This window comes from Malassezia restricta, chromosome II (assembly GCF_003290485.1).
Source record: "Malassezia restricta chromosome II, complete sequence".
Classification (NCBI taxonomy): domain Eukaryota; kingdom Fungi; phylum Basidiomycota; class Malasseziomycetes; order Malasseziales; family Malasseziaceae; genus Malassezia; species Malassezia restricta.
In genome coordinates this window covers 254276-279990 of record NC_040194.1, presented here as the reverse complement: position 1 = coordinate 279990, position 25715 = coordinate 254276, and the positions used below count along the sequence as shown (strand labels likewise).

The 25715-nt window shown below is 59.4% G+C and overlaps 20 protein-coding genes across 20 annotated transcripts; 10 read left to right on the top strand and 10 right to left on the bottom strand.

Moving 5' to 3' along the window:
* Positions 1 to 91: 91 nt before the first annotated feature.
* On the top strand, positions 92 to 667 carry MRET_1013 (uncharacterized protein; the record flags this gene model as incomplete). Its single annotated transcript, XM_027627640.1, has 1 exon — positions 92 to 667. One exon carries the CDS (start codon positions 92 to 94, stop codon positions 665 to 667), a length of 576 nt encoding a protein of 191 aa, XP_027483746.1.
* Positions 668 to 678: 11 nt separating this feature from the next.
* On the bottom strand, positions 679 to 984 carry MRET_1012 (uncharacterized protein; the record flags this gene model as incomplete). The annotated part of the gene is made up of 3 exons (XM_027627639.1): positions 679 to 807; positions 832 to 891; positions 922 to 984. 3 exons carry the CDS (start codon positions 982 to 984, stop codon positions 679 to 681), a joined length of 252 nt encoding a protein of 83 aa, XP_027483747.1.
* A 45-nt stretch (positions 985 to 1029) lies between these two features.
* Positions 1030 to 2238, bottom strand: MRET_1011 (2-dehydropantoate 2-reductase; the record flags this gene model as incomplete). Its single annotated transcript, XM_027627638.1, has 1 exon — positions 1030 to 2238. One exon carries the CDS (start codon positions 2236 to 2238, stop codon positions 1030 to 1032), a length of 1209 nt encoding a protein of 402 aa, XP_027483730.1.
* Positions 2239 to 2273: 35 nt separating this feature from the next.
* Positions 2274 to 3395, top strand: MRET_1010 (tRNA (cytosine34-C5)-methyltransferase; the record flags this gene model as incomplete). The annotated part of the gene is made up of 1 exon (XM_027627637.1): positions 2274 to 3395. The coding sequence occupies one exon, from the start codon at positions 2274 to 2276 to the stop codon at positions 3393 to 3395; it is 1122 nt and encodes a 373-aa protein (XP_027483731.1).
* A 10-nt stretch (positions 3396 to 3405) lies between these two features.
* On the top strand, positions 3406 to 4272 carry MRET_1009 (BadF/BadG/BcrA/BcrD ATPase family; the record flags this gene model as incomplete). The annotated part of the gene is made up of 1 exon (XM_027627636.1): positions 3406 to 4272. One exon carries the CDS (start codon positions 3406 to 3408, stop codon positions 4270 to 4272), a length of 867 nt encoding a protein of 288 aa, XP_027484029.1.
* MRET_1008 (RhoGEF domain protein) lies at positions 4256 to 6526 on the bottom strand (the record flags this gene model as incomplete). The annotated part of the gene is made up of 1 exon (XM_027627635.1): positions 4256 to 6526. One exon carries the CDS (start codon positions 6524 to 6526, stop codon positions 4256 to 4258), a length of 2271 nt encoding a protein of 756 aa, XP_027484028.1.
* Positions 6527 to 6937: 411 nt separating this feature from the next.
* Positions 6938 to 8257, bottom strand: MRET_1007 (AP-1 complex subunit mu; the record flags this gene model as incomplete). The annotated part of the gene is made up of 1 exon (XM_027627634.1): positions 6938 to 8257. One exon carries the CDS (start codon positions 8255 to 8257, stop codon positions 6938 to 6940), a length of 1320 nt encoding a protein of 439 aa, XP_027483798.1.
* Positions 8258 to 8865: 608 nt separating this feature from the next.
* On the top strand, positions 8866 to 11388 carry MRET_1006 (LisH domain protein; the record flags this gene model as incomplete). The annotated part of the gene is made up of 1 exon (XM_027627633.1): positions 8866 to 11388. One exon carries the CDS (start codon positions 8866 to 8868, stop codon positions 11386 to 11388), a length of 2523 nt encoding a protein of 840 aa, XP_027483797.1.
* Positions 11389 to 11516: 128 nt separating this feature from the next.
* MRET_1005 (large subunit ribosomal protein L18e) lies at positions 11517 to 12095 on the bottom strand (the record flags this gene model as incomplete). The annotated part of the gene is made up of 1 exon (XM_027627632.1): positions 11517 to 12095. One exon carries the CDS (start codon positions 12093 to 12095, stop codon positions 11517 to 11519), a length of 579 nt encoding a protein of 192 aa, XP_027483800.1.
* A 261-nt stretch (positions 12096 to 12356) lies between these two features.
* Positions 12357 to 13350, top strand: MRET_1004 (component of the cleavage and polyadenylation factor I; the record flags this gene model as incomplete). The annotated part of the gene is made up of 3 exons (XM_027627631.1): positions 12357 to 12359; positions 12396 to 12447; positions 12473 to 13350. The coding sequence occupies 3 exons, from the start codon at positions 12357 to 12359 to the stop codon at positions 13348 to 13350; spliced, it is 933 nt and encodes a 310-aa protein (XP_027483799.1).
* Positions 13351 to 13390: 40 nt separating this feature from the next.
* On the bottom strand, positions 13391 to 14536 carry MRET_1003 (isocitrate dehydrogenase (NAD+) IDH2; the record flags this gene model as incomplete). The annotated part of the gene is made up of 1 exon (XM_027627630.1): positions 13391 to 14536. One exon carries the CDS (start codon positions 14534 to 14536, stop codon positions 13391 to 13393), a length of 1146 nt encoding a protein of 381 aa, XP_027483794.1.
* Positions 14537 to 14743: 207 nt separating this feature from the next.
* Positions 14744 to 15893, top strand: MRET_1002 (isocitrate dehydrogenase (NAD+) IDH1; the record flags this gene model as incomplete). The annotated part of the gene is made up of 2 exons (XM_027627629.1): positions 14744 to 14842; positions 14871 to 15893. 2 exons carry the CDS (start codon positions 14744 to 14746, stop codon positions 15891 to 15893), a joined length of 1122 nt encoding a protein of 373 aa, XP_027483793.1.
* A 6-nt stretch (positions 15894 to 15899) lies between these two features.
* On the bottom strand, positions 15900 to 17105 carry MRET_1001 (lysine-specific demethylase 8; the record flags this gene model as incomplete). Its single annotated transcript, XM_027627628.1, has 1 exon — positions 15900 to 17105. The coding sequence occupies one exon, from the start codon at positions 17103 to 17105 to the stop codon at positions 15900 to 15902; it is 1206 nt and encodes a 401-aa protein (XP_027483796.1).
* Positions 17106 to 17215: 110 nt separating this feature from the next.
* MRET_1000 (histone H2A) lies at positions 17216 to 17626 on the bottom strand (the record flags this gene model as incomplete). The annotated part of the gene is made up of 1 exon (XM_027627627.1): positions 17216 to 17626. The coding sequence occupies one exon, from the start codon at positions 17624 to 17626 to the stop codon at positions 17216 to 17218; it is 411 nt and encodes a 136-aa protein (XP_027483795.1).
* Positions 17627 to 18154: 528 nt separating this feature from the next.
* On the top strand, positions 18155 to 18580 carry MRET_0999 (histone H2B; the record flags this gene model as incomplete). The annotated part of the gene is made up of 1 exon (XM_027627626.1): positions 18155 to 18580. The coding sequence occupies one exon, from the start codon at positions 18155 to 18157 to the stop codon at positions 18578 to 18580; it is 426 nt and encodes a 141-aa protein (XP_027483919.1).
* Positions 18581 to 18653: 73 nt separating this feature from the next.
* Positions 18654 to 19319, bottom strand: MRET_0998 (charged multivesicular body protein 3; the record flags this gene model as incomplete). Its single annotated transcript, XM_027627625.1, has 1 exon — positions 18654 to 19319. The coding sequence occupies one exon, from the start codon at positions 19317 to 19319 to the stop codon at positions 18654 to 18656; it is 666 nt and encodes a 221-aa protein (XP_027483920.1).
* A 73-nt stretch (positions 19320 to 19392) lies between these two features.
* On the top strand, positions 19393 to 20133 carry MRET_0997 (cyclin; the record flags this gene model as incomplete). Its single annotated transcript, XM_027627624.1, has 1 exon — positions 19393 to 20133. One exon carries the CDS (start codon positions 19393 to 19395, stop codon positions 20131 to 20133), a length of 741 nt encoding a protein of 246 aa, XP_027483911.1.
* MRET_0996 (transcription initiation factor TFIIH subunit 3) lies at positions 20093 to 21169 on the bottom strand (the record flags this gene model as incomplete). The annotated part of the gene is made up of 1 exon (XM_027627623.1): positions 20093 to 21169. One exon carries the CDS (start codon positions 21167 to 21169, stop codon positions 20093 to 20095), a length of 1077 nt encoding a protein of 358 aa, XP_027483912.1.
* A 312-nt stretch (positions 21170 to 21481) lies between these two features.
* On the top strand, positions 21482 to 23479 carry MRET_0995 (serine/threonine-protein kinase; the record flags this gene model as incomplete). The annotated part of the gene is made up of 1 exon (XM_027627622.1): positions 21482 to 23479. The coding sequence occupies one exon, from the start codon at positions 21482 to 21484 to the stop codon at positions 23477 to 23479; it is 1998 nt and encodes a 665-aa protein (XP_027483913.1).
* A 172-nt stretch (positions 23480 to 23651) lies between these two features.
* MRET_0994 (sterol 22-desaturase) lies at positions 23652 to 25283 on the top strand (the record flags this gene model as incomplete). The annotated part of the gene is made up of 1 exon (XM_027627621.1): positions 23652 to 25283. One exon carries the CDS (start codon positions 23652 to 23654, stop codon positions 25281 to 25283), a length of 1632 nt encoding a protein of 543 aa, XP_027483914.1.
* Between the last annotated feature and the right edge of the window lie 432 nt (positions 25284 to 25715).

Genomic DNA, 25715 nt, shown 5'->3' with positions numbered 1-25715 from the left:
GAGTACGCGCGTACCGACGTGTATTCACTCCACGTGGTGCCTCCTCTGTTGCCACACGAGAAAAAAAAACGGCGCGGTCGACGCTGTGGCCATGCTGGAGCGGGCGCAGAGCCTGCTTATGCGGGAGCGGTACAGGAGGCAACGATCTGCTCCATCATCATACAAGCATGAGGACAGTCAGCGGTCCACCCATCCGAAGTCTTTGCGACACTTTATTGGCGTCGAACAAGAAAATGTGCCACCGGGCGTGTTGCCGCGACGCTCAGCTAGTGTCAAGCAGCCCGTACAGCACCGTGTTCCATTCGCTGCGCAAGAAAATGGGGTCAGATTAATGCGTAGCCAGAGTGCCAGAGTCCCCCCAGGCCCGGTTCGCCGTACGGCGCAGGCGGCGGATGTCATTGCCTTGGATCGGCCATTGCCACCCCTGCCAACGCGACGACATCGTCTAGACCAGCATCCGCCCCTGCCTGCGCCCAAGAAGCAACGTCCGGTCTTTTCGAAAAAGGCGCCTTTTTCGAGCGCGTCAACGTACCCATCGCTGCAGCTGCACGAAGTAAACGCGGAGCGGCGGCCAGAACTGCGGCATACCGATGAAATCTACAGAGCAGAGACACTTCGAAGCCAACGGGCTACTGTATACATAGTTACGGGAACATATGGTACATAAAATAATGCATTCTACGATGTGGATGAGCGCTCAGCGGCGATTTTCTCTTGAGCCTTTTTCTCGCTCACTTCCTGCCATCGTTCCACGATACGTCCCACGACCTCTGTCATGGTGTCGCGATTCCGTCCTCCGTACGGATACTGGCGTCAGCGCCATCCACATACCCTGTCTGTATTGCCAATCCGGCTCACGTACACGGCGCCCGTGAGCCACAGACCCCATCCCTGTATTGGTGAGCGGAGACGCGTACGTACGGCCAGACCAAGAATGCTGAGCACAGTGGCGCGGTGCACATAGTCAATAAAGGGCCGACGCATGTCGTCGATGTGGGAAGGGAAAGGGCCACGGCCATCCTCCACCTGCTACAGGGTCACGGGTCCGGTGGGTGCGCTGCCGGTGGCATTGAGACTTGGCAGGAGGTCGTGCACGCCTTCCTGCTGCACGAGCGTTTCGTGATCGATGCCTTTGCTCCGACGCACGTACTCGAGCTGCGACGGCTTGATACTCGTGACGATCAAGTCGAGGCGGGGCGTATCTACGCCTACTTGACGCGCGCGGCGGATGATGTTCCCAAAGATGGGCTCGAGCTCCATGGGTCGCTGAAGTTCGAGATCGATGAGAATGCTGGGTTTGAAGTCACGACGGAAGTTGGGCGCGGAGGGCTTATCACAGATGATGTCAGGAGATCGGAGCATGCGCAGCTTGGCTGGTGTATTCAGGAGCGTGGCGTGGAGTGTGTGATCGATGACGGAAGCGGGTAGGCGGTCTTCCCCCATGCCTGAGGCGCGAGCGACGGTCAGGATTTCCAGCATAATCCCGCGCACGCTGCCGACAGTGTATGGCAGCATGTCGACCTGCAGCATCTCGAACACGGGACGGCGAGCCAGCAGCGATACACCGCCCCAGCTCATGTTCCACAGCACTTTGCGCCATCTTTCGGAAGTGATATCGTTCGTGAGATGCGCATCTGAGCCGCCACGAAGCATGAGCGTAAGTAGATGATGCACAGTCTCGCGCGTCGAGTCCGGGAGCGGCGCACGGAGCGGTGGGGGAAACACGCCCATGGAGAGCCTTTCCAAACTGCCATGTTCGATGCGAGCACCTCCATTCAAAAGCATCACTGGCACCCATGAATTGGCGCTCATGACGCAGGCAGCGAGTGGCTCGGGTGTATGCACAAAGGCCTCGTACGAATCGTGCTCGATATCAATGCCGTTTTGCAGGAGCAGAATCACAGGCAGTCGCTGCGGCTTTTTGGCAAAGTTCTGCGTGAGGTACGGACGCAGCACGTCGCTGACCGGCTGAAGATCTGGGACGTGCTTGGAGCAACACACGATATAGTCGAACGTGACGCCCACGGCGTCCACGTCCTCGGGGCGCTGAATGACTCGTGTGGGACGCCACTTGGGGTGCTCGCCGAACTTGTCGGACACGATGTCAATGCCGTGATCGCGCACAACTTGGTAGTTGCTGCGACAGACGGCCGTGACGTTGGCACCGCCGCTCTGGAGGATGTAGGCATACAGTGTGCCCACCGCGCCCAAGCCCAGCAGCAACACTTCGTCCGGCATGATGGAGGTGGAGGTGGCAAAGGAGCGCGTTCCTTATGGCCATTAGCAAGGCGCAGCGCAAGCAGCAGCAGTCGGCGGCGGATGCCTTTGATGCGTTTTTTGTGCATGAGTATGGTGCGGAGCGGTGGCATCGTCTGCGCGAGCGATTGTTACAGCCGACGGAGTATGCGGCATTGATCAATGCGTACGTGCCGTCGATCGAAGTGGACCGCGCCATCCTGTCGGACGAGGCGGCAGCGGCTGGGCAGTATACGCTTCTTCGTCTGCCGCCGCCTCCGGATACGACGCCATGTGATACGCCGACGCGGCTTCTGTGCCTACTGCGCACGGATCCCCACGGCAGTCGGCCGTTCCCGCCACCCCATCCCGCCGCGGACGCGCGGCATCGACTACATACGCACTGGAACCTCGATGCGGCGTCCGTGCTAGCTGCCCAGTGCCTTGATATCCAGCCTGGCCAAGCTGTGCTGGATATGTGTGCGGCGCCGGGCGGCAAGAGTATCACGCTCGCTCAACGATTGTGGCCGGCGCTGTACGTCGATCATCCGAGTGGCGAACAGCAGCACCGGCAGCGCCCCTCGATCTTGCATGCGAACGAGGTGGATGTAGCGCGTCATCGCCGACTCCATGCCAATCTAACGAGTTACCTACCGCCCACGCTCTTTGAGCAGGGTCTCGTGGATGTGCTGCGCATCGACGCCACGTCGCCGCGCGCCGTTCACCTGTTCCCGCTGGGCGAAGAAGGCTACGACCGCATCCTCATTGATGCCCCATGCTCGTCTGAGCGCCATATCCTCCATGCGTTCATGCGCGCCCAGCAATCCGGCTCGATCGCGCCAGAGATGCTCGCGTGGAAACCGACCATGACCCGCAACTTATCCAAAACGCAGTCGGCGCTGCTCCGCACAGCTTGGAGTGCGCTCCGTCCGGGCGGCCGCCTGGTCTATGCTACGTGCTCGCTGAGTCAGCAAGAGAACGACCAGGTCGTGCGTGCCTTTGTGGCGTCGCAGCCGGCGCGCGTGGTGCGCTCGGATCACTTGTGGCGCTTTTGCGAGCGCACCGAGTATGGCTACCTCGCTCTGCCTGACCACGTCGCGCGAGGCGCGTCAGATCCATCGCCGTGGGGGCCGCTCTACTTTTGTATCTTAGCCAAGTAGTCCTCCACCCATGACAGGCGTCGTGGCGGTCGTGGACGCCGGCGGCACATCGACGCGGGCTGCCATCGCGGACGCTCGGGGGCGTATTGTGGCGCGCTCGTGCGTCGGGGCCGGCAGCTTTTCTGTCCTGTCGCTCCGGGCATGGACGCGGCGCATGTGCGAGGCACTCGAGGCGTGTGCGAACGAGGCGCCTATCACCCGTGCCTGGATCGGCTCGGCGGGTATCGATGCAGATGAGAGCGCGCGCATCGCGACAGAGGCGCTGCGCTGTGCCATGCCGCACGTCCACGAATGGACTGTGACGAACGACGCGGCCTTGTTGTGCGCCAGTGTGCCACGCAACAGGCCCTGCGTCGTGTGCATTGCCGGCACGGGCAGTGTCGTCCTGGCCTACGACGCGCAGCGCACGCGGACCAAGCGCGTCGGTGGCCTCGGCTGGCTCTTGGGTGACGAGGGCAGTGCGGTCGGTGTAGGACGCGCGGCTCTTCGACACGTGCTCAGCGAGCCATCGCCCCTGTTGGATGTGATCCTCGCCGCTACGGGGGCAGCTTCCGCCGACGACCTGCTCAGCTACGTGTATACGGACGACAGCCGCACACGCATCGCGGCACTGGCTCAGGTCGTGACGCGCGCGGCGCACGATGGCCATGCGGTGGCGCAGCACATCGTGGAGCTCGAGGCGCAGGCCATGGCGGCGTGCATTGACCGCGCCGCGCCGCCCATCCCGGCCGCTTGCCGCTTGGGCGGCGCGCTCTTTGGCGACGCAGGGTACCTCGCACGCGTGCTGCACCACATCCAGACACCGTTCATCGACACACAGGTGGTACATGATATCTGTGGAACGGCTGCACAAAGTAAAGCTACACGTCCATGGTAGACAGGCGGTGGCGCTGCAGGAAGCGCTGGGCCAGGCGTCGATGCGGACTGGGCGGCGCAGATGTGTCGGGCCGCCGCGACATGGAGGTCGACGACCGGCGGCGCATGATCGTACGCGTCGGCGCTGCCTCGGCGCGCATGTCCATGGACGAGCACCGCCCGCGGTGCAGTCGCATCGGTGCCGCAGGCTCAGGCGTGCATGCCTCAAGAAGCGCCCTCGACAGCTCTTCCGCCTTGATCGGCAGCTGCGTGGTGCTAGGCGTGAGCCAGCCCTGCAGCGTGCGCCCGATCATCGACTGGGACCGCGGCAGCAAGCCAGCCGGTGACGCAGGCGCCAGCGGCCCACCTGGGGAACTCGACACGGACAAGCGACGCTGCGATGCATCCATGCGTCGAGGACCAGGGAGGGACTCGGTGCTGTTAGCGTGCATGAGACGCGTGGTCGGCGAAGGCAGCGGCGCGTCGGTCGCCGACGATGGGCTGATCCGGAGCGAGACCGTCTCACTACCACTCAGTCGGTGCAGACCCACCCGAGCACTGTGAGAGCGGGCGGCCCAGTCATGTCCATCGATCGATGATCGCGCTGAGATGCATGCATCAGAAAACACCATGCCGCGGTCCATCGCCGCCCGACGCGGCGGCGACTTGTGCCGCACAAGCACCTGGCCACGCAGCGAGGGCGCTGCATCGCCGACATCGTCCAGGTACCGCGCAAGTGGATCATCGTCTTGGTCCGACGACGTCGGCGCTGCGGGCCCTTTGTCCGCCAAGTTGCATGGGAAGGGCACGTCCATGCCGTGTACACGGCGCATGGGCGATGGACCGTCGGCTATGGCCTTGGCAAAGGCATCAAGCCACAGGTTGTGCTCTTTCGCTGTCGACGCCATGAGCTCAAAGTGGTGGCCACGCACCGAAATGCGGAACAAGTGGGGCAGACGGACGCTTCGTTCGTCGCTGCGCTTGAGCTTGGCCTCGGCTAGCGGGAACCAGTAGCGCGGCTCGTAGGTGTGTGTTTTGCGCACCTTGAACATCATGACAAAGTCGGCGTACAGCACACAGCCATAGTACTTGGTCGTGAGGGGCCATGTAAGTGGCGCCCATGTCGAATGGTGGTAGAGCACACCAAGGTTGCCTGTCATGCGGCAGTTGCCCAGTGAGGGCAGGAACGAAGGCGACAGCTCGAGACTCGGCTCCATGCGCGACACGATCATGTCCGACAGCAAACGCGCGTGTCGCTCCGCACTCGCCGCATTCACATCGGATGTAATGCGTCGCATGCACGCCATGGCCTCGCCCAGCCTGACAGCCGCATCGGGCGCCGTGTATCGCTGAATCGTCTGCATGAGAATAGGGTATAGGCAGACGCGCTGAATGGGCTTGATGAAAAAGTCACGAAACTGCAAGCGCTTCCGCGATGCAGCGTCACGGGACCCCACCGCATCTGATGCGCGCGCTTGGTAGGTCTCCCACTCGGGCCTGTGCTCTACAGCATCAATCAGCTCCAAAGCCTCCTTGTGCTTAGAACAAAATTCGCAGTATATTTGGAAACGCGGTGCAAAGTCGATAAAAGCCTCGGCAAAGAGCGCGATGGCCTCCTGGTGACCGGGGCTCTGAGCGCGCACCAGCTCAGAGAGGGATGCATCATTCAATCGTTGCATCTGTATAATCCGTTGCAAACGCGCATCAAGATCGCGATGCAGCTCCAGCAATTGCGGACCGTTGCGGACGACGGTACGTAGACGCGACGCATCCTCAGCTAGGTACGGCACGGTCGGAAGCAGCTTGAAAAATACATGAATCAATACGTCCAAGTCCTTCACGTAGTTGGCCTCGGTTTCAGCTAGCTCTAGAAGCGCATGCAGACGCTTGACGTGCGTGCGCATCTGAGAGCCAGACTCGGGATGGTCAGGTCGTGAGTCGGTTTTGCTTGGCACGGGCGGCGGCTCGGATACATCGTCGCCCGAGTGCGCCGTGTGGACGGACTGATTTGATGTCATCGAGTCGGAAAGCGAGTGCTTCGTCGACGTCGATGAGGTCCGACTGATATCCGTCTCGAGCTCAGGTGATGACACGCGCGGCACGGTCATATCCAAGAGCCAGGGGGACGGCGACTCGACAGCGGAAGCTGGTATACGATGTTCATCAAACGAATGTAGCATGCTCACATGGGATAATGTTGGGATAGGTGCGACAGACTTGCCTTCACTTGGGGCAGATGGGGCTAGGGGGGCAGAATCACCTCTGAGCGGAGCCATCAGGGGCCGAGGAACCAGCGAGTATCCCCCAACACACGTCAAAACGAGATGCGCCTCCTCTGCCTGTTCGCTACCCAGGAAGCGATCGTCGTCTGTACGACCCCAGGCAGAAGGTAGAGGAAAAAAAAGACCCGGACCGCCACTAAGGAGGAGAGCCTACGGTAAATAAGCGCAAGCTCGAGGTCCTTTTCTGTGTCGGTGAAATAAGTACATCAGATGCATACATGGTGTGTCCTAATTTGGCGCCTCTCTTCTGTGGCGACGCATTCCACCAATCACATCAAAATGTCAGGCTTCACCTCCACATGACGCGATGCCCCTCAGCACTTTATTGCGATCAATCATATATACGGTGCGGGTCGGATGTCAGCCAGTCACTCCACATGTACAGCCCGATGGAGAGCAACTCGTCTATGTAGCAAAGTGGGACAGGTGCGAGGCATTCTTCTCGCTCTGGGTGCGCAGGTCATACTCCCCATTTTGCGTGATATAGCGCACCCATGGAAGGGCCTGGTAGCCGGACTTTTCTACGATCTTGAGGTATCGCACTTGGATGCCAGATACAGTAAAGTAGGGTATTTCGAACTTGACATTGATCGGCGTGCGGCGCACCATGCTCTCCTCGTCCTGAACACTGGGTAGGCCAAAGTGCGCACGCATCAGGTACTCTTTACCACCACCCAGCTGCTTGATTTTCCACACCATAGCCGATAGCTCTGGCGCGTATGACACGGACCCAATCGCCGCGCGGAACTTGGGCGAGTCGGCATCGTCTGGCACATTGATAAGTATTTCCACATTGTTGGCCGTCGAGCGCCGCTTGAATTGTGCCTTGACCTTGACCATAAACTCAATGCGGCTGCCTTCATGGCGCTCCACCACCGCTTCGGCCCAGATGAGCGGCTTGATTTGCGTGTTAAGTCGGTAGCTCATCAGCTCGAACTCACCATCGGGTGGAATGAACGAAATGGTCCGGTCATTTTCAAAACGCGAGAGTCGCACGCACTGGTGAAATTTGACATCTTCCATCTCGATCGACTTTCCGCGCGTCGTGCGTCCCATGGTTTCGAACATGACCTTGTCGTTGAGCCCCAAACGTAATTCAGGCATACCAGACAGATAGCACTTCATCTTGATGGTGCCGACAATTTCACTGCGTACAACATGACCGTTGGCATTGACCAGCAAATTCACGCTCTCAATCACGTCCAAGAACACTTCGTTTTTGCGGTACCGAATGCCTTCGGAGCGCCACGATACGGCATTCGTGACAGCCATCGGAGGGCGTACCTGGACCTCGAGCTTGTGCGACTCTTGCGTGATATATTCCTGAAGAATTTTGCTCTCTGTTGTCTGGGGGTATCCAAAGTCCATCATTTCATCTAGCAGCTCGTACAGGATCACAAAATTGTCCCGAATCGACTCTTCTTCCAGCTGCTTAAAGTATTCCTCCAGCACAGATGCAAGCTTGTGCAAAAATAGCAAAATTTCAGCAGCATTCGTATTTCGTCGCGAGAGGGCGAGTAAATACAAATTGGTATGGCGAACATGCATATAATTCACACCCTGGGCACTGAGGCATGGTTGAATCGCGCCAGCTCCTCGCTCCTCTTCAATTTCGGTCAACAGAGGGAGAAATCGCTCCAATGCTGATGGATCCACATCATCACGGTATGACCGCTGAATCAGTGGCTTGCCCTTCAAGTCGAGGATCGCTACGATGCTGGCCATGGCCAACACCCTGCGCGGCAGAGCGCGACGAGTGGGACCCATACCACGTGGTAGGTCACGTGAACTATATTGCCTCGTGCACGCCGCCCTGGTGGCTTGGGATGTGGTGGACCTGAGCCTTATTTTGAAAAAAGATATCAGCCGACGACATGAGACACCGTGTCTGGGCACAATGTAGACGTGGGTAGCTGTTTGCAATGCGAGAACTAGCAAGTTCGCTGAAGTCGTTGGCCCTACTCTTTGGCCTCGATGAGCTCCTCCGAGAGCCTGGGACAGCGCTCAAAGACGCGCACCCCACGGTGCCTTGATAACAGGTATGGAGCCCATCGCAAAATATTTTCAAGAATCCCAGCACTTTCTGATCACGCTCTTTTTTCGAAAGCGGGACGTGGACGTACCTTAACATAAAAAAAACGCGTGTGTCCTGTCGTCCAAGATCCACGAGAAGGAAGAGCGGCAAACATAATTACGAGTACGGTGCATAGGTAAATGTGTTATTGAGTGGGAAGACACACGAGACAACACTGTGGTATTCGTGCGCGAATATTTTTCCAACACGACAGCACCAGCCAAAGGAATCAACGGTCCCACACATCTGAAGGACAGCTATGGTCGACGAAAAACACGATACTGCCACGTCACAGGATGAAAGCACTGTGGCAAGAATGGCTGATACCATATCGTCTCGCGCAGATCTACCTGATCCCACCACTTCCGAGGTGCCTGCGCCTGCCGCAGAATCAGGGCCGAGCGCGTCTTCAGGGACTGGCATATCTGTGTCACACGTCGATAACCAAAAGGAGAGTAAGGACCCTTCATTAGAAGAGACGCGCAAACGTGCCAGATCTCCGACGCACGAAGCCGAGCCAAAACGGCCACGTAACGAGGCAGAGGCAGACGAGGCACCTAAAGCGACCAAGCCCCTACCCACCCACTACACAGGCCTGAGTGGCAGTGTGTTGGCCGCTCAGATGTATGAACAGATAAGCCAAAACGAAAACTCACACAAACTTGACTTGTATGTGTGGGAGTATCTATACCGCCGCAAGCTGTACAAAACCGCGGCAACGCTCATCGAGGAGACGGATCTACCGGAGAATCCTGAGGTACCTGTCCGGCTGCCTGGTGGGCTCTTGTATGAGTATTGGAGTGTATTTTGGGAGCTGTTCAGCTCACGCGTGGGATACAACACGCGACAGTCGAATGTCTTTTCCGAGCTACTCGAGGCACGAAAGCGACAAAGTCTACAGGATGCCATGAAAGCCAAGCCAACACCGCCTGCTGAGACTGCCCATCCAACGCTAGGCGCCGAGGAAGCCACGGATCCGGCGCGTCTTGTGCAAGAGAGTCCCGTGCCCATGTTTCTCCCACAACAACAGGCGCAGCCACAGCAGCAGCCAGCTCCTCGACCCGTGATACCAAATCAGCCACCAGGCCCCTCGTCCGGCATGTCTTTTCCGGTACAGCCATCTGTCCTAGGACAGCCTCTCCCCCTGTCCAATGCGTCACAGCAGCCAGCACAAGGGCGTGCGCCGACGTTTCCATCATCTAATGTGGCAGCGCCCATGCGGCATGGACAGACAAACATGTCTATGCAGCCAATGTTCAAGTTGGCGCAGAACAGCAGCCCCGTGGCGACGCCCCAGTCCACGAATCAGCCACAGCCACCAACGCCATCTCAGCAGCAGCCACATCAGGCCGTACAGATGCAGCAGGCTATGGCGCGGGCTCATATGAGTCAGAGCTTGAATGTGGCAGCACTCTCACAGCAGCAGCAGCAGCAACTTTTAATGGCAGCGGCTCTACGCCAGGGCATTTCGCTGGATGCTCTGAAAAGCATGACGCCACAGTCGCGCATGGCTCTGATCCAGTCGGTCGCCCAAAACATGCTCGGTCAAAATGCGGCAGCGCAGCGCACCGATCCCCAGATGCAGGCTCGATTGTTTATGCAGCAGCAGCAGAATTTGCTATATATGCAGCAGATGCAGAATGCCGGCAAGAATGCCCCTCCTGGTGGGGCCAATGCCCAGCAGGCGCTCTTTCAGCGGCCTCAGACGGCCGGCACACCGATGCAAGGCCCCAAAAATGGCGAGATGCCGAATAGCGCCGGTGCCATGGACACATCGGGTATGCAGGGTGCCCTAGCTGCGCAGCAGGCGATCGCCGCACGATCTGTGATGCCATTTGGGCGAAATGAGATGCAAAATGGCACGCCACCGCCGTTTGCATCGTCCAATGGCATAGGGCCATCGTCTGAGCAGCTCTCGCCGCAGCAGCGCCAAATGCTCGTGATGCAGTACCAGTCACTGCAGAACGCCATCAAAAATGAGTGGATGAAAGCGCAATCGATGAGCGTACCTAGCATGGCCCAGCAGTGTCTGGCCATGGCTCAGCAGATGCAGCTCAAGGCCCAGTCGATTGCATCGCTCCTACAAGCGAATCCTGCCTCCGAGCATCCGCCACAGCACGCCGCACAGGGCGGCCTGAATACAGCCGCGATGCTGAGTCAATCGTCGCCTTTGGCCCAAAAAATGAACCTGCCCCAAAATGCAGCCACACCGCGGCCCGAGATGGATATGGGCATGCCGTTCTTTCCTCAGGCGCAGCAGCAAGCCGTTGTCAATGGACTCATGGCGCGAGGCAACAATGCTTCAACGCCATCCACGCCTGTCACATCGCAAACCGCGCCACAGACCACCGCTAATAAAGGCCGCATGAATCGGCCTGCTCCGCCTACCGGCCATGACGCTCTACCACCCAGTCCTTGGCAGCCGGCGACGCCACACATGACCGACTCGCCGTCGGCAGCTAAGAAGGACAAGCCACCGCGACGACATGCACGCAGTACGTCGGGCAAGACGCCCGTCAAGCCGGAAGAAGCGCCGCCGACGACCAAGGAAGACGAGGTGCCGAGACAGTCGTTCGACGCTACGGGACTCGGCATGCCATCGGTGATGGATGACGCGACCTTCGGTGCCATCACATCCTCGACGGGCGCGAATGCACCGACGGACGACTTTGCCGCCATGTTTGGCGTGTCGGACATTTTTGACTTCGACTTCGACGGGGGCGACGCGGGCTCCTTCGCCGCCTCGGCGGCGCCAAGCGACAAGAAGGGCCATGGCGAGTAGCTATGTCCAACGCGTATTTTTTTGTCGTAGGAAGCGCCGCATACACATGTGCATCTAGGTAGCATGACATGGACTGCTGGCTGCCGTCTACAGCTATGGAGCCATACAACATCTGATCAGCACATGGCTTAGACGTGGAAGGCACGCGACTTTCTGCGACCACGGGCCTTCTCGAACTTGGGACCCTTGGAGCGCACGTACGGCTTCTTGTGCTGGTGGGGACCCATACCAAAGTGCCTGACAGCCTCGCGGGCGTTCTTGGGGCCGCGCAGAAGAATCGTGTTGCTGCCCGTAGGAGCGCGCATGGCGAGCTGGTCGAGCGTAAGGCACTCGCCACCAGCGGCCTCGATGCGCGCGCGAGCCGTGTTAGTGAAGCGCAGGGCGGCAATGCTGAGCTTGGGCAGCTCAAGCACACGGTTGTCGTCCGTGATCGTGCCGACGACCACCACCGTCTTGGGGGTCTGCGATGCCTCCTTGGCGACACCGCCCTGGTTGCGCGAGAGGTAGATCACGCGCGAGACCGACACAGGTGGACGGTTGATCTTGGACATAAACAGGCGGCGCAGGACCACCTTGTTGAAGCGCGAGTCAGTGCGGCGCGCGAGGAAGCGGTAGAGCTTCACGAGCAGGAGCAGGTATGGGTCCTCGCTCTTGGGGGCCTGGCGGTGACCCTTCTTGACGTGGTGCCTCTCGATGTCCACTCCCATCCTGGCAAAGAGCTTGTGGGTAAGACGATAGAAGAAACCGCCTCTCCCCCTGGGGCCATCCGCTGCGCTCGGCACAGTCCTACCCCTAGTAGGCTGTGTTACCAGGCAAAACTATACCTCTGTCACGTGAATATGTCAGCGGTTGTCTCGCGTGGCTGGCACGTGGTATGACACAGCGTGCAGGCCATCGAGGCGCCCGGACCGTGGGACGGCGCGCGTGAGAGTCGACCGACTGCGCCCCTTGTTCGGGACCCAACGCTCATGGTACGTCGCCGCGCCTACTGACGCATGACCGCACAGTCAGACATGGACCCACTGTCAAGTCCTGTCGCATCGGGAAGGGAAGAGCTCGGTACGTTCGGGGTGGCTAACAGCAGCTGAGCCGATGGATGCGCCCGCTGAGCGTGAGTGGCAGAATGCGGAAAACGACGACTTTGATCGCCGCGATGCTCGCGAGAGTGACGGTGCACGCGACGACCGCCGTCGACAGAGAGATGCGTACGACGACCGATACCCTGGACCGCCTCCGTCCCGCAGTCGTGACCCGCCGCCTTCGCGCCCGTCTCCAGCCCCGTCCCATATCATTGGTGTGTTTGGACTGAGCATCCGCACGACCGAGCGTGATCTAGAGGACGAGTTTGCTCGCGTCGGCGATGTCGACAAGGTTGTGATCGTATACGATGCACGTACTGGTCGCTCGCGTGGCTTTGGTTTCATTACGATGAGGGATGTTGAGACGGCGTCGAGGGCCATTGAGCAGATGAATGGCGTCGAGCTGCACGGCCGCAAAATCCGCGTAGACTATTCAAGTACGTCGCGCGCTCATGACCCTACGCCCGGTGAGTACCGTGGCAATCCGCGGCCTGTCGACGACCGCCACCAGCGATACCGTGGCCGTGGACGCGAGGGACCCGAGCGACCGGCCTCTTGGCGCGATCGTGACTCGTATCGCGATCGCGATTCGTGGCGTGACCGCGGTTCGTGGCGCGAGCGCGACGCCTGGAGGGAGCGCGACTCTTGGAGGGAACGTGACTCGTGGCGCTCCTCTCGTCGATACGACGAAGAGCCGCCGCGCCGTTGGTCGTCGCGCCGCGATGATCGTCGTGGCCCAGAGTCGGACGACTGGCGCCGCCGGTCGAGTCCACCGCGGTACCGCGACTACGACGACGATGCCTCTGCGCGGCGCCAGCGCGACAGTGCCCAAGATGAGCGTGCTCATCGATACGCAGATGAGCCCCCGAGGCGCGACGAGTAGGTAGCGGCCAAGTATCCGAACCCATCCAATCTACGTTCGCCTACAGACGCGAGATGATGCTTTCCGTGAAGGCGCGTGTGCCGAGCTTACCGCCAAGATCACCGGTGCGCTCGCCAGCGGCGATGGTCTCGAAGATGGCACGCTCGATCTTGTCGGCATGCTCAAAGAGACTCATGTGGCGAAGCATCATGATCGACGAGAGAAGCAGAGCCGTGGGGTTGGCCTTGTCCTGGCCAGCAATGTCGGGAGCCGAGCCGTGCACGGCCTCAAAGATCGAGGCGTCGCGGCCAATGTTGCCAGAAGGCGTCAGACCGAGACCACCAATCAGACCGGCGCACATGTCGGACAGGATATCACCGTACAGGTTGGGCATGACCATGACCGTGTCGGCAAATGGCTCAGGGTCACGCACGATGCGCAGGCATGCGCGGTCAAGCAGGTCCTCATCGTATTCGATATCTTGGTACTCCTTGGCGACGTTGCGGCACGCGTTGAGGAACATACCGTCGGTCATCTTCATGATCGGCGCCTTGTGCACAGCCGTGACGCGCGAGCGGTTGTTCTGGCGGGCGTGGTGGAAAGCGTAGCGAGCCACACGCTCCGAGGCATCGTATGTGATCAGCTTGATGCTCTGCACGACACCATCCACGACTTCGTGCTCGATGCCCGAGTACTCGCCCTCGGTGTTCTCACGGATCAGCACCGTGTTGACGTTCTCGTACGGCGTCTCACAGCCCTTGACAGACACGCAAGGGCGCACGTTGGCAAAGAGGTTGAACGTGCGGCGCAGCGTCAGGTTCAACGAGACGTGGCCCTTGCCGACAGGCGTCGCCAGGGGTCCCTTGAGGGCGACCGTGTTGCGGCGCACCGACTGGACCGTTTCCTCCGGGATGACCTGCTTGCCCTCGTGGTTGATCGAGGGCGTCACGTCCGCCTCTTCCCACTTGATCGGAACGTTAGCGGCACGGTAAATCTCGCGCACGGCACCCGATACCTCAGGGCCAATACCGTCACCAGGGAACAGCGTCACGGTGTACTTGCCGTCCGCGTCCTTCTGCTTGTTGTAGGCAGACGTAGGGGCGTCAGTCTGCGTGGCGAGGCCACGACTCAGCATGGACGCGAGCGGGCGCGCAGCGGAGACCGGGCGGGCGACACGCGTCGAAGCAGCGGCGGCAGCAAAAAACATGGTCAGAGTAGGCAGCCAAAAAAGGCCGTCCACTCGACGTTGAACCTAGGCCCCTTTTGCTCGGCTGGCACACTTCGGGTCTGTTCGGCCGACAAAAGACGGCGCCCACCTTGACACGCCGCGCATACCACCGGGCGTTCTAGGAACGGGCAGGCGCCCGACTTGCTTAGTTTTCACATACCTTTTTTTCGTGCTCTACCCACAGCAATGAGTGTGCTCTCGATCGTCCCTCGCGCTGTGCGCACGTCAAGCCAGATGACGCGCCCTATGTCGACGCTGATGGCACAGACGCCGCGTCTGACCAAGGTATGTATATAAGCTCTGACGTTCGCAGGGCCCGACCAAGTACGGTGGTGTGTACACGGCGACATTGATCCCCGGTGACGGTGTCGGAAAGGAGATCACGGACTCGGTCAAGGAGATCTTTGACCGCCTGAACGTGCCCATTGAGTGGGAGCAGTTTGATCTGTCGGGCGAGATGCAGGGCAGCGACTCGGAGTTCCAGCAGGCCATGGACAGTCTGCGCCGCACCAAGGTCGGTCTGAAGGGCACGCTTGTGACGCCCTCGGGCGCTGGTTCCCACAACAGCTGGAACGTTGCGATGCGTCAGGAGCTCGATATCTTTGCCTCGATGGTGTTCTGCCGCTCGCTCGAGGGACTGAAGACGCGCCACTCGAACATTGACTTTACGATCATCCGTGAAAACACCGAGGGTGAGTACAGTGGCCTGGAGCACAGCCCCGCGCCCGGCATTGTCGAGTCGCTCAAGGTCATGACGCGCCACAAGGCCGAGCGCATCGCCCGCTTCGCGTTCGACTTCGCCCTCAAGAACGACCGCAAGCAGGTCACCTGTGTCCACAAGGCCAATATCATGAAGCTCGGTGACGGTCTGTTCCTCAACACGTTCCGTCGCATCGCCGAGGAGTACAAGAGCTCGGGCATCAAGGCCAATGACATGATCGTCGACAACACGTCGATGCAGCTCGTCGGCCGCCCGAACCAGTTTGACGTGGTCGTGACGCCCAACCTGTATGGTAACATTGTGTCCAACATCGGTGCCGCGCTGGTCGGTGGCCCAGGCATCGTGCCAGGCGCCAACATCGGCCGCGAGTACGCCCTCTACGAGCCTGGCTGCCGTCACGCCGCTATGGACATCAAGGGCTCGAATAAGGCCAACCCGACGGCCATGATCCTCAGTGCCACGATGATGCTTCGTCACCTCGGTCTCGACTACCACGCCAACCAGATTGCCGCTAGCGTCTACCGTGTGATCGCAGCCGGCAAGGTCCGCACGCCCGACATGGGCGGCAGCTCGACGACCCAGCAGTTTACGCAGGCCGTGCTCGACAACTTGTAGTCACATCTAGAACCAGAACGACACGGAAAAGCTCTGACTGGTACTTTTCATCGCGTGCCACCACATCGGCGGCAGAAACAGCATATCTCCGGGATGCAGCTCGGTGTGCTGCGCATGCGGCACGACCTCTTGCACAAACGCTGGTGGCTGTGCTGCCTCCCACACAGAGAGCTGCGTCGTGTTCTGCAGCATCGAACCGAAGGCCACATCCGGAGACATGGCGGGCAGGGTCAGAGGCGGCGGCGCAAGCCACACGTGCTTGTGTCCCACAACCTGGACGTAGCAATTGTAGTAGGGATCCGTGTGGGCAGGCGAGTCCGTGCCTCGGGGGCCGATCCAGACGCTCTGAATAGGATCCATGCCTTCGTGGTACGCGACATAGCCTGGGTGTGGTGGACACGCATATACGTAGTCGGGTAAGATGATGTCGTGCGCGAGCCATGGGAATTGGGTATGTAGCGTATGCTGCGCCAGGTATAGTGGCTCGCAAGCTGATGAGGACCAGCCGATCCGCGCGAGAAAGTCGGACCAAGGCACGATGCCCTGGCCCCATGCTTCGTCCGTGTACGACAGGCCCTTTTCAACAGGCACGACACGCCCGGGTCCTGCCCGTCGGCACAAGTCGGACGGATCGCGCCATCGCGACATGGCTGGCCAGTCGCGCGCAAATCCACGCACAACAAACGGCGCGCCGTATGGGCAACGTGGATGCGGACACCGATCCAAAAACGCGCGCAGCGACGGCGCTTCGGCATACTCGTCGACGGTCCGCGCGGCGTTCGTCTGTGTGAGTGGGATGTGGTCGGGCACGAGGCGTGGGTGCACAGTGTCGTCCCTGGGCATGTACGCTTGCAGGGCACGGAGAAGCATGTGCACATCCGCTTCGCGATCCGGTGCGCCAGAAACAATAAGGGCCACGTCCAGGTCGCGGATGCGAGCTTCTACCTCCGTAGGCTCCTGCATGGCCAGCGTTGCCACGCCACTCAATAGGATCGCGTCCGTATGCAGAGCACGCCAGGCTACTGGTACGTCGGCATAGTGGTAGACAAGAAACCGCTGCTCGCACTGAACGCGAATCACATCCGCACACGTACGTACGACATACGACAGATCACCGCGTTCCTGTACCTGGCGCGCACAGCGCTGGATCGTATAGACCAGGGGATGCCATATCTCCTGTGAAGCTATCACATGCAGCACATGATCGTCCATCAAAAAGGGGCCAATTTCCACACAAAAAGGACATGGTTAGAAGTACAGGAAAAAAGTCCACACGCCTAAAGCGTGCCAACCTACATAGAGACACGGTATGGAAAAAGAGCTTAGATCTCCTGCGAGCCCATAGCCTTCTTCGACTTACCGCTCTTGGCGGGAAGAAGCTCGCTCTGGATGAAGGGAAGAACACCACCCTGGCTAATCGTCACACCACCGAGGAGCTTGTTCAGTTCCTCATCGTTGCGGATGGCGAGCTGAAGGTGACGGGGAATAATACGCGACTTCTTGTTGTCACGAGCAGCGTTGCCGGCCAACTCGAGAATCTCAGCCGTCAAGTATTCGAGCACGGCAGCGAGGTACACAGGTGCACCGGCACCGATACGCTGGGCGTAGTTACCCTTACGGAGGAGACGGTGAATACGACCGACAGGGAACTGCAGACCGGCCTTGGCCGAACGCGACTGCGTCTTGGCCGACGAAGCGTCACCGGCCTTACCACCAGACTTGCCACCAGACATTGTGCTTATTGGGGATATGAGAAACAGACAAGTGTCTAGGGAAAGAAATGCTGCCGTGCCCCGAGACGGGTCCCCTTTTATTCACGAGCAACCGCCAACGAACGAGTTGCCTTGGACGGCTGCATGATCTTGCGAACAGCGCGAGCGACGCGCGCCACGCGCGCCGTCCCACCGTCTGTGGACACAAAATCACCCAGTTCGCGACATTCTGTCCACCCTGGGCGAGAAGACACAGGCTCTCATTGGCCCAATGGAAAATATGTCCACATGACATGGGCGGACGGCCTTGGGCCTTGCGTGATGTACCAGGCGAAAAGTGGACATAAAATCCACATATGCATGGACAAAAATTGATCCTGTGCAGAGACACGCCGCTGGCACGGCTGGCAGCTGATCGTACAGGCGCGTCGCTGCCAAGCGCGTGGTTCGCGTGAAGCGCCCGAGCCAAAGCGGAAACGTATATAGGCCATCGCAGAAAAAGAGGCCTGCTCTGCTTCGTCCGTCACATCCTATCTTTGCTGAAACACAATGGCTCCCAAGCCCGCTGAGAAGAAGCCCCCGTCAACCGCCGGCAAGGCCCCTGCCTCGGCTGGTAAGGCCCCCTCGGAGGGTGCCAAGAAGACCTCGAAGGCCCCTACTAAGTCGGCTGAGAAGAGGAAGGCCGGCAGCAAGATCCGCAAGGAGACGTACTCGACCTACATCTACCGTGTGCTTAAGCAGGTGCACCCTGACACGGGTATCTCGAACAAGGCCATGGCTATTCTGAACTCGTTTGTGCAGGATATTTTCGAACGCATTGCCTCGGAGGCCTCGAAGCTTGCCAGCTACAACAAGAAGAGCACGATCTCGTCGCGTGAGATCCAGACGTCGGTGCGTCTGATTCTCCCCGGTGAGCTCTCGAAGCACGCTATTGCTGAAGCTACGCGCTCGGTTACCAAGTTCTCGTCGACATAAGCGACGACTCATAGATTGCTGTGTTTTCTACATGTACTTTACTAGCTGGGAATCATCCAGGACCGCGATTGTATTAGCCGTGGAGCAGACCGTGTAGAGCGGCCTGGATCTGATCGAGGTCGTCCTGTTCGCGGGAAGCCGTCTCTGCAACGGCAGGCTGCGGAAGGTGTGCCGTAGTGCCTGCTTCCCCCAGCTTGCCGTCGGTCAGTTCATACAGTACTTGGTGCACTTCGGCGTCCGCTTCGGCCTCCAGCTCGATGGGGTCATCGTCTGCCAACACGCTCGATTCAAGGGTATCTTGCATCATTTCCTCAAGGATGCCAGCTTTCGTAAGTTCTTGGCTCATCTCGCGCATAGACTGCGTCATTTGGGGTATCCGAATGAGCGCGTTGGATAGTTTCATGATCTCCGTAGATCTTTGCAAGTGCCCCGTGACTTTGTACATAGAGAGCTGCTGCTGTAGCTGGAGACTGATACTGTTCAGTTGGGCCTTGCTTGTCACTAGGCGTGTTCGGTGCTTTGTAGTGCGCACGACTTCCTTGGCCAGTACAATGGCATTCCTGTCATCCCCCTTGCGTGCGAGTCGCTTGATGTCCTGCTTGACGCGGCTCATGGCCTGATCCATTTGGCGGATCTCGCGGTCAAGAGCACGCTGCTCCTGTCGCAGTCGACGCTGCACTTCTTGCACGCGCTCTTCCTTGGTGGGCCCATAGACGAGTCGCGACAGGGAGGCGAGCATGTCCACGAGGGGATATGCAATGAGGCGGCGGCAGGGGCCGAATGGGCCCTTTTTTTCCTCCACACGCCATGGCATGCTGAATCCGCTGGCTAGCGATGAGCAGGTGCGATGCACGCCATCACGCCGGGATGGCGTCTCGGTCGAAGCGGAAGATGCGATCTGCGCGCATGCCTGTCAGCGCATCCAACAGGCGGGCGTCATACTGCGACTTCCCCAGGCTGCGATGGCGACGGCCCAAGTGCTATTTCGCCGGTTCTGGTTCGTCGCGTCCATCCAACGCTTCGATGTACGCATTGTGAGTGAGGGTGCCCTGCTTCTCGCGTGCAAACTTGTCGAAGTGCCACACAGTTTCCGCGAGATGCACCTTGTATTTGACTATCTCCATGGGCGACGTGCTGACGATGCACGAGACGCGGTGCTCACGGCTGAGATGCAAGTGCTCAAGCGACTTGGCTTCCATGTCCACGTCGAATTGCCGTATGCCCTCATGATCAACTATCTCCAAACCATGGGCATATTGCATGCGACGGTCGCGTCTAAGCAGGCGCCCATCCGCGTCCAATGTGTGCAAGTGGCATGGAACTACCTCAGTGATGCACTCCAAACGCCCGTGTATTGCCTGTTTCCCGTGCACACGATCGCATGTGCATCGATTTACCTTTTAACGCTCGAGAATGCATGGTATGAAGCGCTGGCACTGCCCATGGAGCCGCGCCCATGGTGGGAACTATTTGACACGACGCGACCGGAACTGCGGGCCGTGGGATCACACGTCATGCACTTGTATGCGACGAGCGAAGCTGTGCCGCAATGATGCGCTCGTCCTTGAGCCGCTCCAACGTCGACGGCATGAACGCTGCATGGCATATCAAGCACGTGTCGCGTGGCTCGCAGAAGATGCTCAAACAGACCGAGCACACATACCCGATATCGACATTGCGACGATGGCAGAAGCAAGCTGCTCGGAAGTCCACATCATCCAGGGCAGGAAACATGAGCGATGCCTGGATCGATCGCGATGGCAGAAACGTCGTCATGAGTACCTGTAACAGGCCGTCGAGGCGCGGGACATGATAGTAGTGGCCGCCTGTGAGGTGGCAAGCCTGCCGCAAAAAGACCGTCTCGTCGCCCAGCAATTTGCAGACATCCACCTGGATGCCCTGTTTCTGGGCACTAAATATACAGTTCATCATCGGCACATACTGCGCGCTCACATCTGGCGTGGCACTCAGCACGAGGATCCGGTGCTGAAAGGACGTGGCGCCAGCACCACGCCTCTCCGTAGCGTGCTCACTCATCGCCGTTGTGATGCGGTTGATGTGACACAAGGCAAGGGCCAATGCACGTACGATGCCCACCGACCCACCGGCGCCGTGGTGGGCCGCCTCTAGCATGGCGCGCATGCCATGGAACACGGCGTCGTTCATCCGCTTGAATGGCAAACAGGCACTGGCGTGGGTATCGTGCGACGACGCGTCGCTGCTATCGCCAGCCTGAAGGCTCGAGTACAGGAGGTGGGCCGTGCCTGCGGCCGCGCCATACACGACGAGGCCGTTCCCATGCTGCATGGCTGTGTATGCGTTGAGAAACACGAGCACCGCAGAGATGACATGCTGCAGCGTCTCGAATGCCGCGTCGGCACGCTCCGTACTATCACCTGTGGGAGGCGAGACATGCTGCCATGCATAGGCATCCAGGTCTAGGATCACCACGAGGCAGTCGGACAAAGCCAGCGACGCTGACACCGACATGCTGCGGGTGGAGACGTAGCCAGGAGCGTGTCCACCACGATTTGCCGGGGCACGCGTCTCGGCGTACGCGCGCACCGTTTCATTTGCGCCGACGGCCATGACTGGGTCCCACAAGATAGCACAGCGGAAAAACTCTCGATAACGTAACGGGGGGTCGATGCGATACGCCGGCCCAGTGGAGCACTGTTTTATGATTAGCTGCAGGGCCTCGGCCACTGAGGTGACTGGGTCCTCGTCTCCACCTCATTGTACTTTTTTTCCAGGAAGGAAAAACGCCCTAGGCTGTGGGATCGGTGGGCGGTAACGCGACAGGCGCGCGGGCACTAATCTTATTTTCCATTACCTATTGCGGGCGTTCTCTGTCGTTTCATGCTTACTCGGGTATAGGACTACCTAGTGTAACGGTGATACATGGACCCGGAACATCGTGACGTCCCGTCGCCGCTCGTGACGCCACCTTTGCTCTGCGATCCTCATGATGGGTGCGACAGCGGCGCGGATCGCCACAGCTACGCTATGCCGAGCACCTCGCACCTCACAGATGCCCGATCTTCTCTTCAGCGAATCAACAGTACACCACAGATAAAGCACTGCGGGCGTGCGTCGTTGCGTCATGCAGCGCATGACCGATCAGCGCACGAATGGCCCATGGTGGCCGCGACGCTACGGTCGGACCCGACACGCGCTCGCCGACTCCATGGCCGCGCCACACTGGCGCAGGCCCGCGAACCCAAAAAGCGCCCCTCACTCTGGCTGCGCGAGCTCGATGACGGAGCGGCATACTCGTCGGATGGCGTGCCCAGCCTGCCATCGTCGCCGGTATGGGCGCATGCTGAGCAGCTAGCTCCGCAGCCGACGCCGCAGCATGGTGTGGCGGAGATGAGACTCTTTCCCTCCCATACGGGACCGCCCTCTGTCCCACCAAGAGCTCACTCGCTGTCGATGGAATATGCCGACAGACTGCGTCATCCGTGCAAGCAGTCCATGTCGTCCTTCACCATGTCGGCGATCTCATCCCGCCGCTCGTCTCACAGCCATGATGTGGCCGATATGAACGTGCCGGACATCGAGCCGTGCCACCAGAGCTATCTCCTGCGCGATGCGAGCGTCTCGGAATCTGGCCGCATATTACCTGCCGACGTTCTGCACGTCGGCGACCGGATTGGCCCAGGTATGCACCATGACGGCGAGTTCGTTCATGTGGCGCAATCGAGCGAAGGCTTTTCTGAGCAGGATCTGCACCCTTTTCTGAAGTGCCTCGAGGTGGTCAAGCTCTTGGGCCGTGGCAGCTATGCCGTCGTGTATCTCGCTCGCGAGGTGGGCGTAGACGGCGGCGAGTACGCCCTTAAATGCCTATCCAAGCGCGACCTGTCGCCCGATCAGCTGGCTGATCAGCGTCTCGAAGCGACGATCCACCAGTTGCTTCCCCCGCACAAGAATATCGTGACGCTGCACAACACGTACGAGACGCGCGACTGGCTCTTCCTGGTGCTGGAGTACTGCCCTGGCAAAGACATGTTCTACTGGCTCGAGGAGGCGAGCGAGTCGATCGGCATCACGTCAGCCACACACATCGGCGGCGACTCGGTCGATACAGCATCAGCTCGCTGTGAGAATGGACATGCTGCGGCCTTCGAGATGGCGTCCAAGCTGCGGCTATCTCACTTACTGCTGGCTACGCCGCGCCTTCAGCTGATCAGCCACATTTTCGGGCAGATGTGCGACGCTGTCCAATTCTGCCACGACCACGGCGTGAGTCATCGCGACATCAAACCAGAAAACCTCATTGTCCAGGATCAATGGCAGACGGACGGGCACGACTCGGTCGTGGTCAAGCTGACCGACTTTGGCCTAGCTACGACGTCGGAATTCTCGAATGAGTTCAACTGCGGCTCGAATCCCTACATGGCGTTTGAATGCCGGCACGACCTGGCATCGACGTACGATCCGAAGCAGGCGGATACGTGGTCGCTGGGCATCGTGCTCCTAAATCTGCTATTTCTCCGCAGTCCCTTCTCTCAGCCGTCTGCCCAGCACTGTGCTTCGTTCTTAGCATTTTCGCTGAGGCCCGTGGCCTTTCTCATGCAAGCGTTCCAAGGCCTCACCGTGGAAGTCACGCGCTTTTTATGTGAGCATGTATTTTGCAACGTGACACACGGCGAGCGCCGGCGCATCACGCCGCGCGAATTCGGGCAGTGGGCCCAGCACCTGCCCCAGATGCTGGGCTGCCATGTCCCCCTGGCCGGTGCCTCGGTGACGCGCCCACCGGCCCAGCCCCTACGGTCAGCGACGTTCGTGTGCTCGTCCGACCCAGCTCCTGTCAAACCTGCACCACTCGTATCCAATCGGAGTCATCCCATCCTGCCGCCGGGACATGGCTCCGAACACCCGTCCCCTCCCCCGCGATGACCCTCTATGTACATGCTTCCCTCGATGTTTTGGCACCTTGGGCCCAGGTGGCCTGATTTGTGCATCATGTAATTGGCCTAGTAGGCCTGCCTATAGACTCGTCTTGCCCGGCCTCAGCGTACGTAATAAAAAGCACATTGGCGCGGGTGGAATGCTCCCTTGTCCCTACACCATGGCCACGGATGCGACCCAGCAGGTATGGGACAGCGTAGTTGCGCTGAACTCCACGATCACGGATCACGTCGCCTCGGTTGTGCCAAAGAGTCTGCATGACATTTCCGGCATGCAGGTCGTATTCACTGTGTTGGCCCTCGCAGTGAGTCTGCTGGCGATGGAGCAGGTCGTGTATCGCGTCAAGAAGGGCGGCCTGCCTGGCCCAGCCTGGACGATCCCGCTGATCGGCAAGTTCGCCGACTCGCTGCACCCGTCGCTCGAAAAGTACCAGGAGGCATGGAACAGTGGCTCGCTCAGTGCTACTAGCGTGTTCAACATCTTTATCGTGATTGCCTCGTCGACCGAGTACACGCGCAAGATCCTCAACAGTCCGATGCACGCGGAGCCATGCCTCGTCGCATCTGCCAAAAAAGTGCTGTGTCACGACAACTGGGTGTTCTTGAACGGCAAGGCACACGTCGACTACCGCAAGGGACTCAACACGCTCTTTACGAGCCGTGCCCTCGGCATCTACCTGCCCATCCAAGAGGCCATTTACAAGAAGCACTTTCAATTGTGGACGGCTTCGCCCAAGTCCGAGGCTGAGCCTTTCATGCTCCCGCTGCGTCATTTAAACCTCGAGACGTCCCTGCGTGTGTTTTGCGGCAACTATATCTCGGAACAGGGCGCCAAGCAAATCTCGGACGAGTACTGGCTCATTACAATGGCGCTCGAGCTTGTCAACTTCCCCTTTGCCCTTCCGGGCACCAAGGTATACCGCGCTATTCAAGCACGAAAGAATGCCATGAAGTGGTTCGAGCACACGGCCGCCGAGAGCAAGAAGCGCATGGCGCTGGGCGAGGAGGTGACGTGCCTGACTGACGCGTGGATCCGCGCCATGATCGATGCGCGTGAGGACCGCAACAACGAAGACCTGGGAGCCGAGCAGCGCCGTGTCTTGGTGCGTGACTTTTCGAACCGCGAAATCGGTATGGTGCTGCTGAGTTTCCTGTTCGCGTCGCAAGATGCCATGTCAAGCGGTCTGACGTACTTGTTCCAGCACCTCGCTGACCATCCTGAGATCCTGCGCAAGGTGCGTGAGGAGCAGTACGCGATACGCAACAATGACGTCGAGGCGCCCGTGACGATGGATACCGTGGAAAAAATGACATACACGCGTGCTGTGGTCAAGGAGAGTCTGCGTCTCAAGCCGCCGGTGCTGATGGTGCCATATCTCGCGCGGCAGGCTTTCCCTATCAGCAAGGACTACACGGCTCCCAAAGGTAGTATGGTCATCCCCAGCTTCTGGAACAGTCTGCACGACCCCGCCGCATATCCATCGCCGGACGAATTCTTGCCGGAGCGCTGGCTCGAGGGCCCCGACTCGCCCGCTGCCAAAAACCCCAAGAACTACTTGGTGTTCGGCAACGGACCGCACAATTGCATCGGCAAGGAGTACGCCATGCAACATCTTGTGACCGTGATTGGCGCAGCCTCTGTGCTGATGAATTGGGAACACAAGCGCACGGATTTGAGTGAGAAGGTGATGATCATTGCTACTATCTATCCCACGGATGGCGCATGCCTCAAGTTCTCTCGGAGGCCAGCACCACCCATGGATGCCCCTGCTGCCGTAGCCGCAGCCATGTAGACCTGTCCCTAGGAGCCCACCTCTATTCGATGCCTGTCTGACACGCGCTGATGCCCTCCAGGCGCGGAGCTCGCCCAGTACGTCAGCTGACATTCTATTCTGCAGGAGTATGCAGGCCAGGGCGCACCTTGCGGCTGTGTCATGTGCAGACGTGCATATTTGCAATTTTCTATTGACATGCAGGCCGTTGCTTGGCTGTTGGATGTTGTATGACTGGTCAGGCTCGTGCATGCATCGACCGACGAGGACGCGCGACGTTCGCCAGGGGCGACTAGCCACGGCCAAAGACTTTCGAGCGCTTCTCGTGCGCACCATTTTCCTAGCGACCGACTGACAGTTCGGACCCTTTGGTGAATCGCTTGCTACCGGACCACCAGCTGGCGTGCGTGCTCTTTGGTAGTTCTGTTCAGCGGACGTTCGAATAAGGCCCTC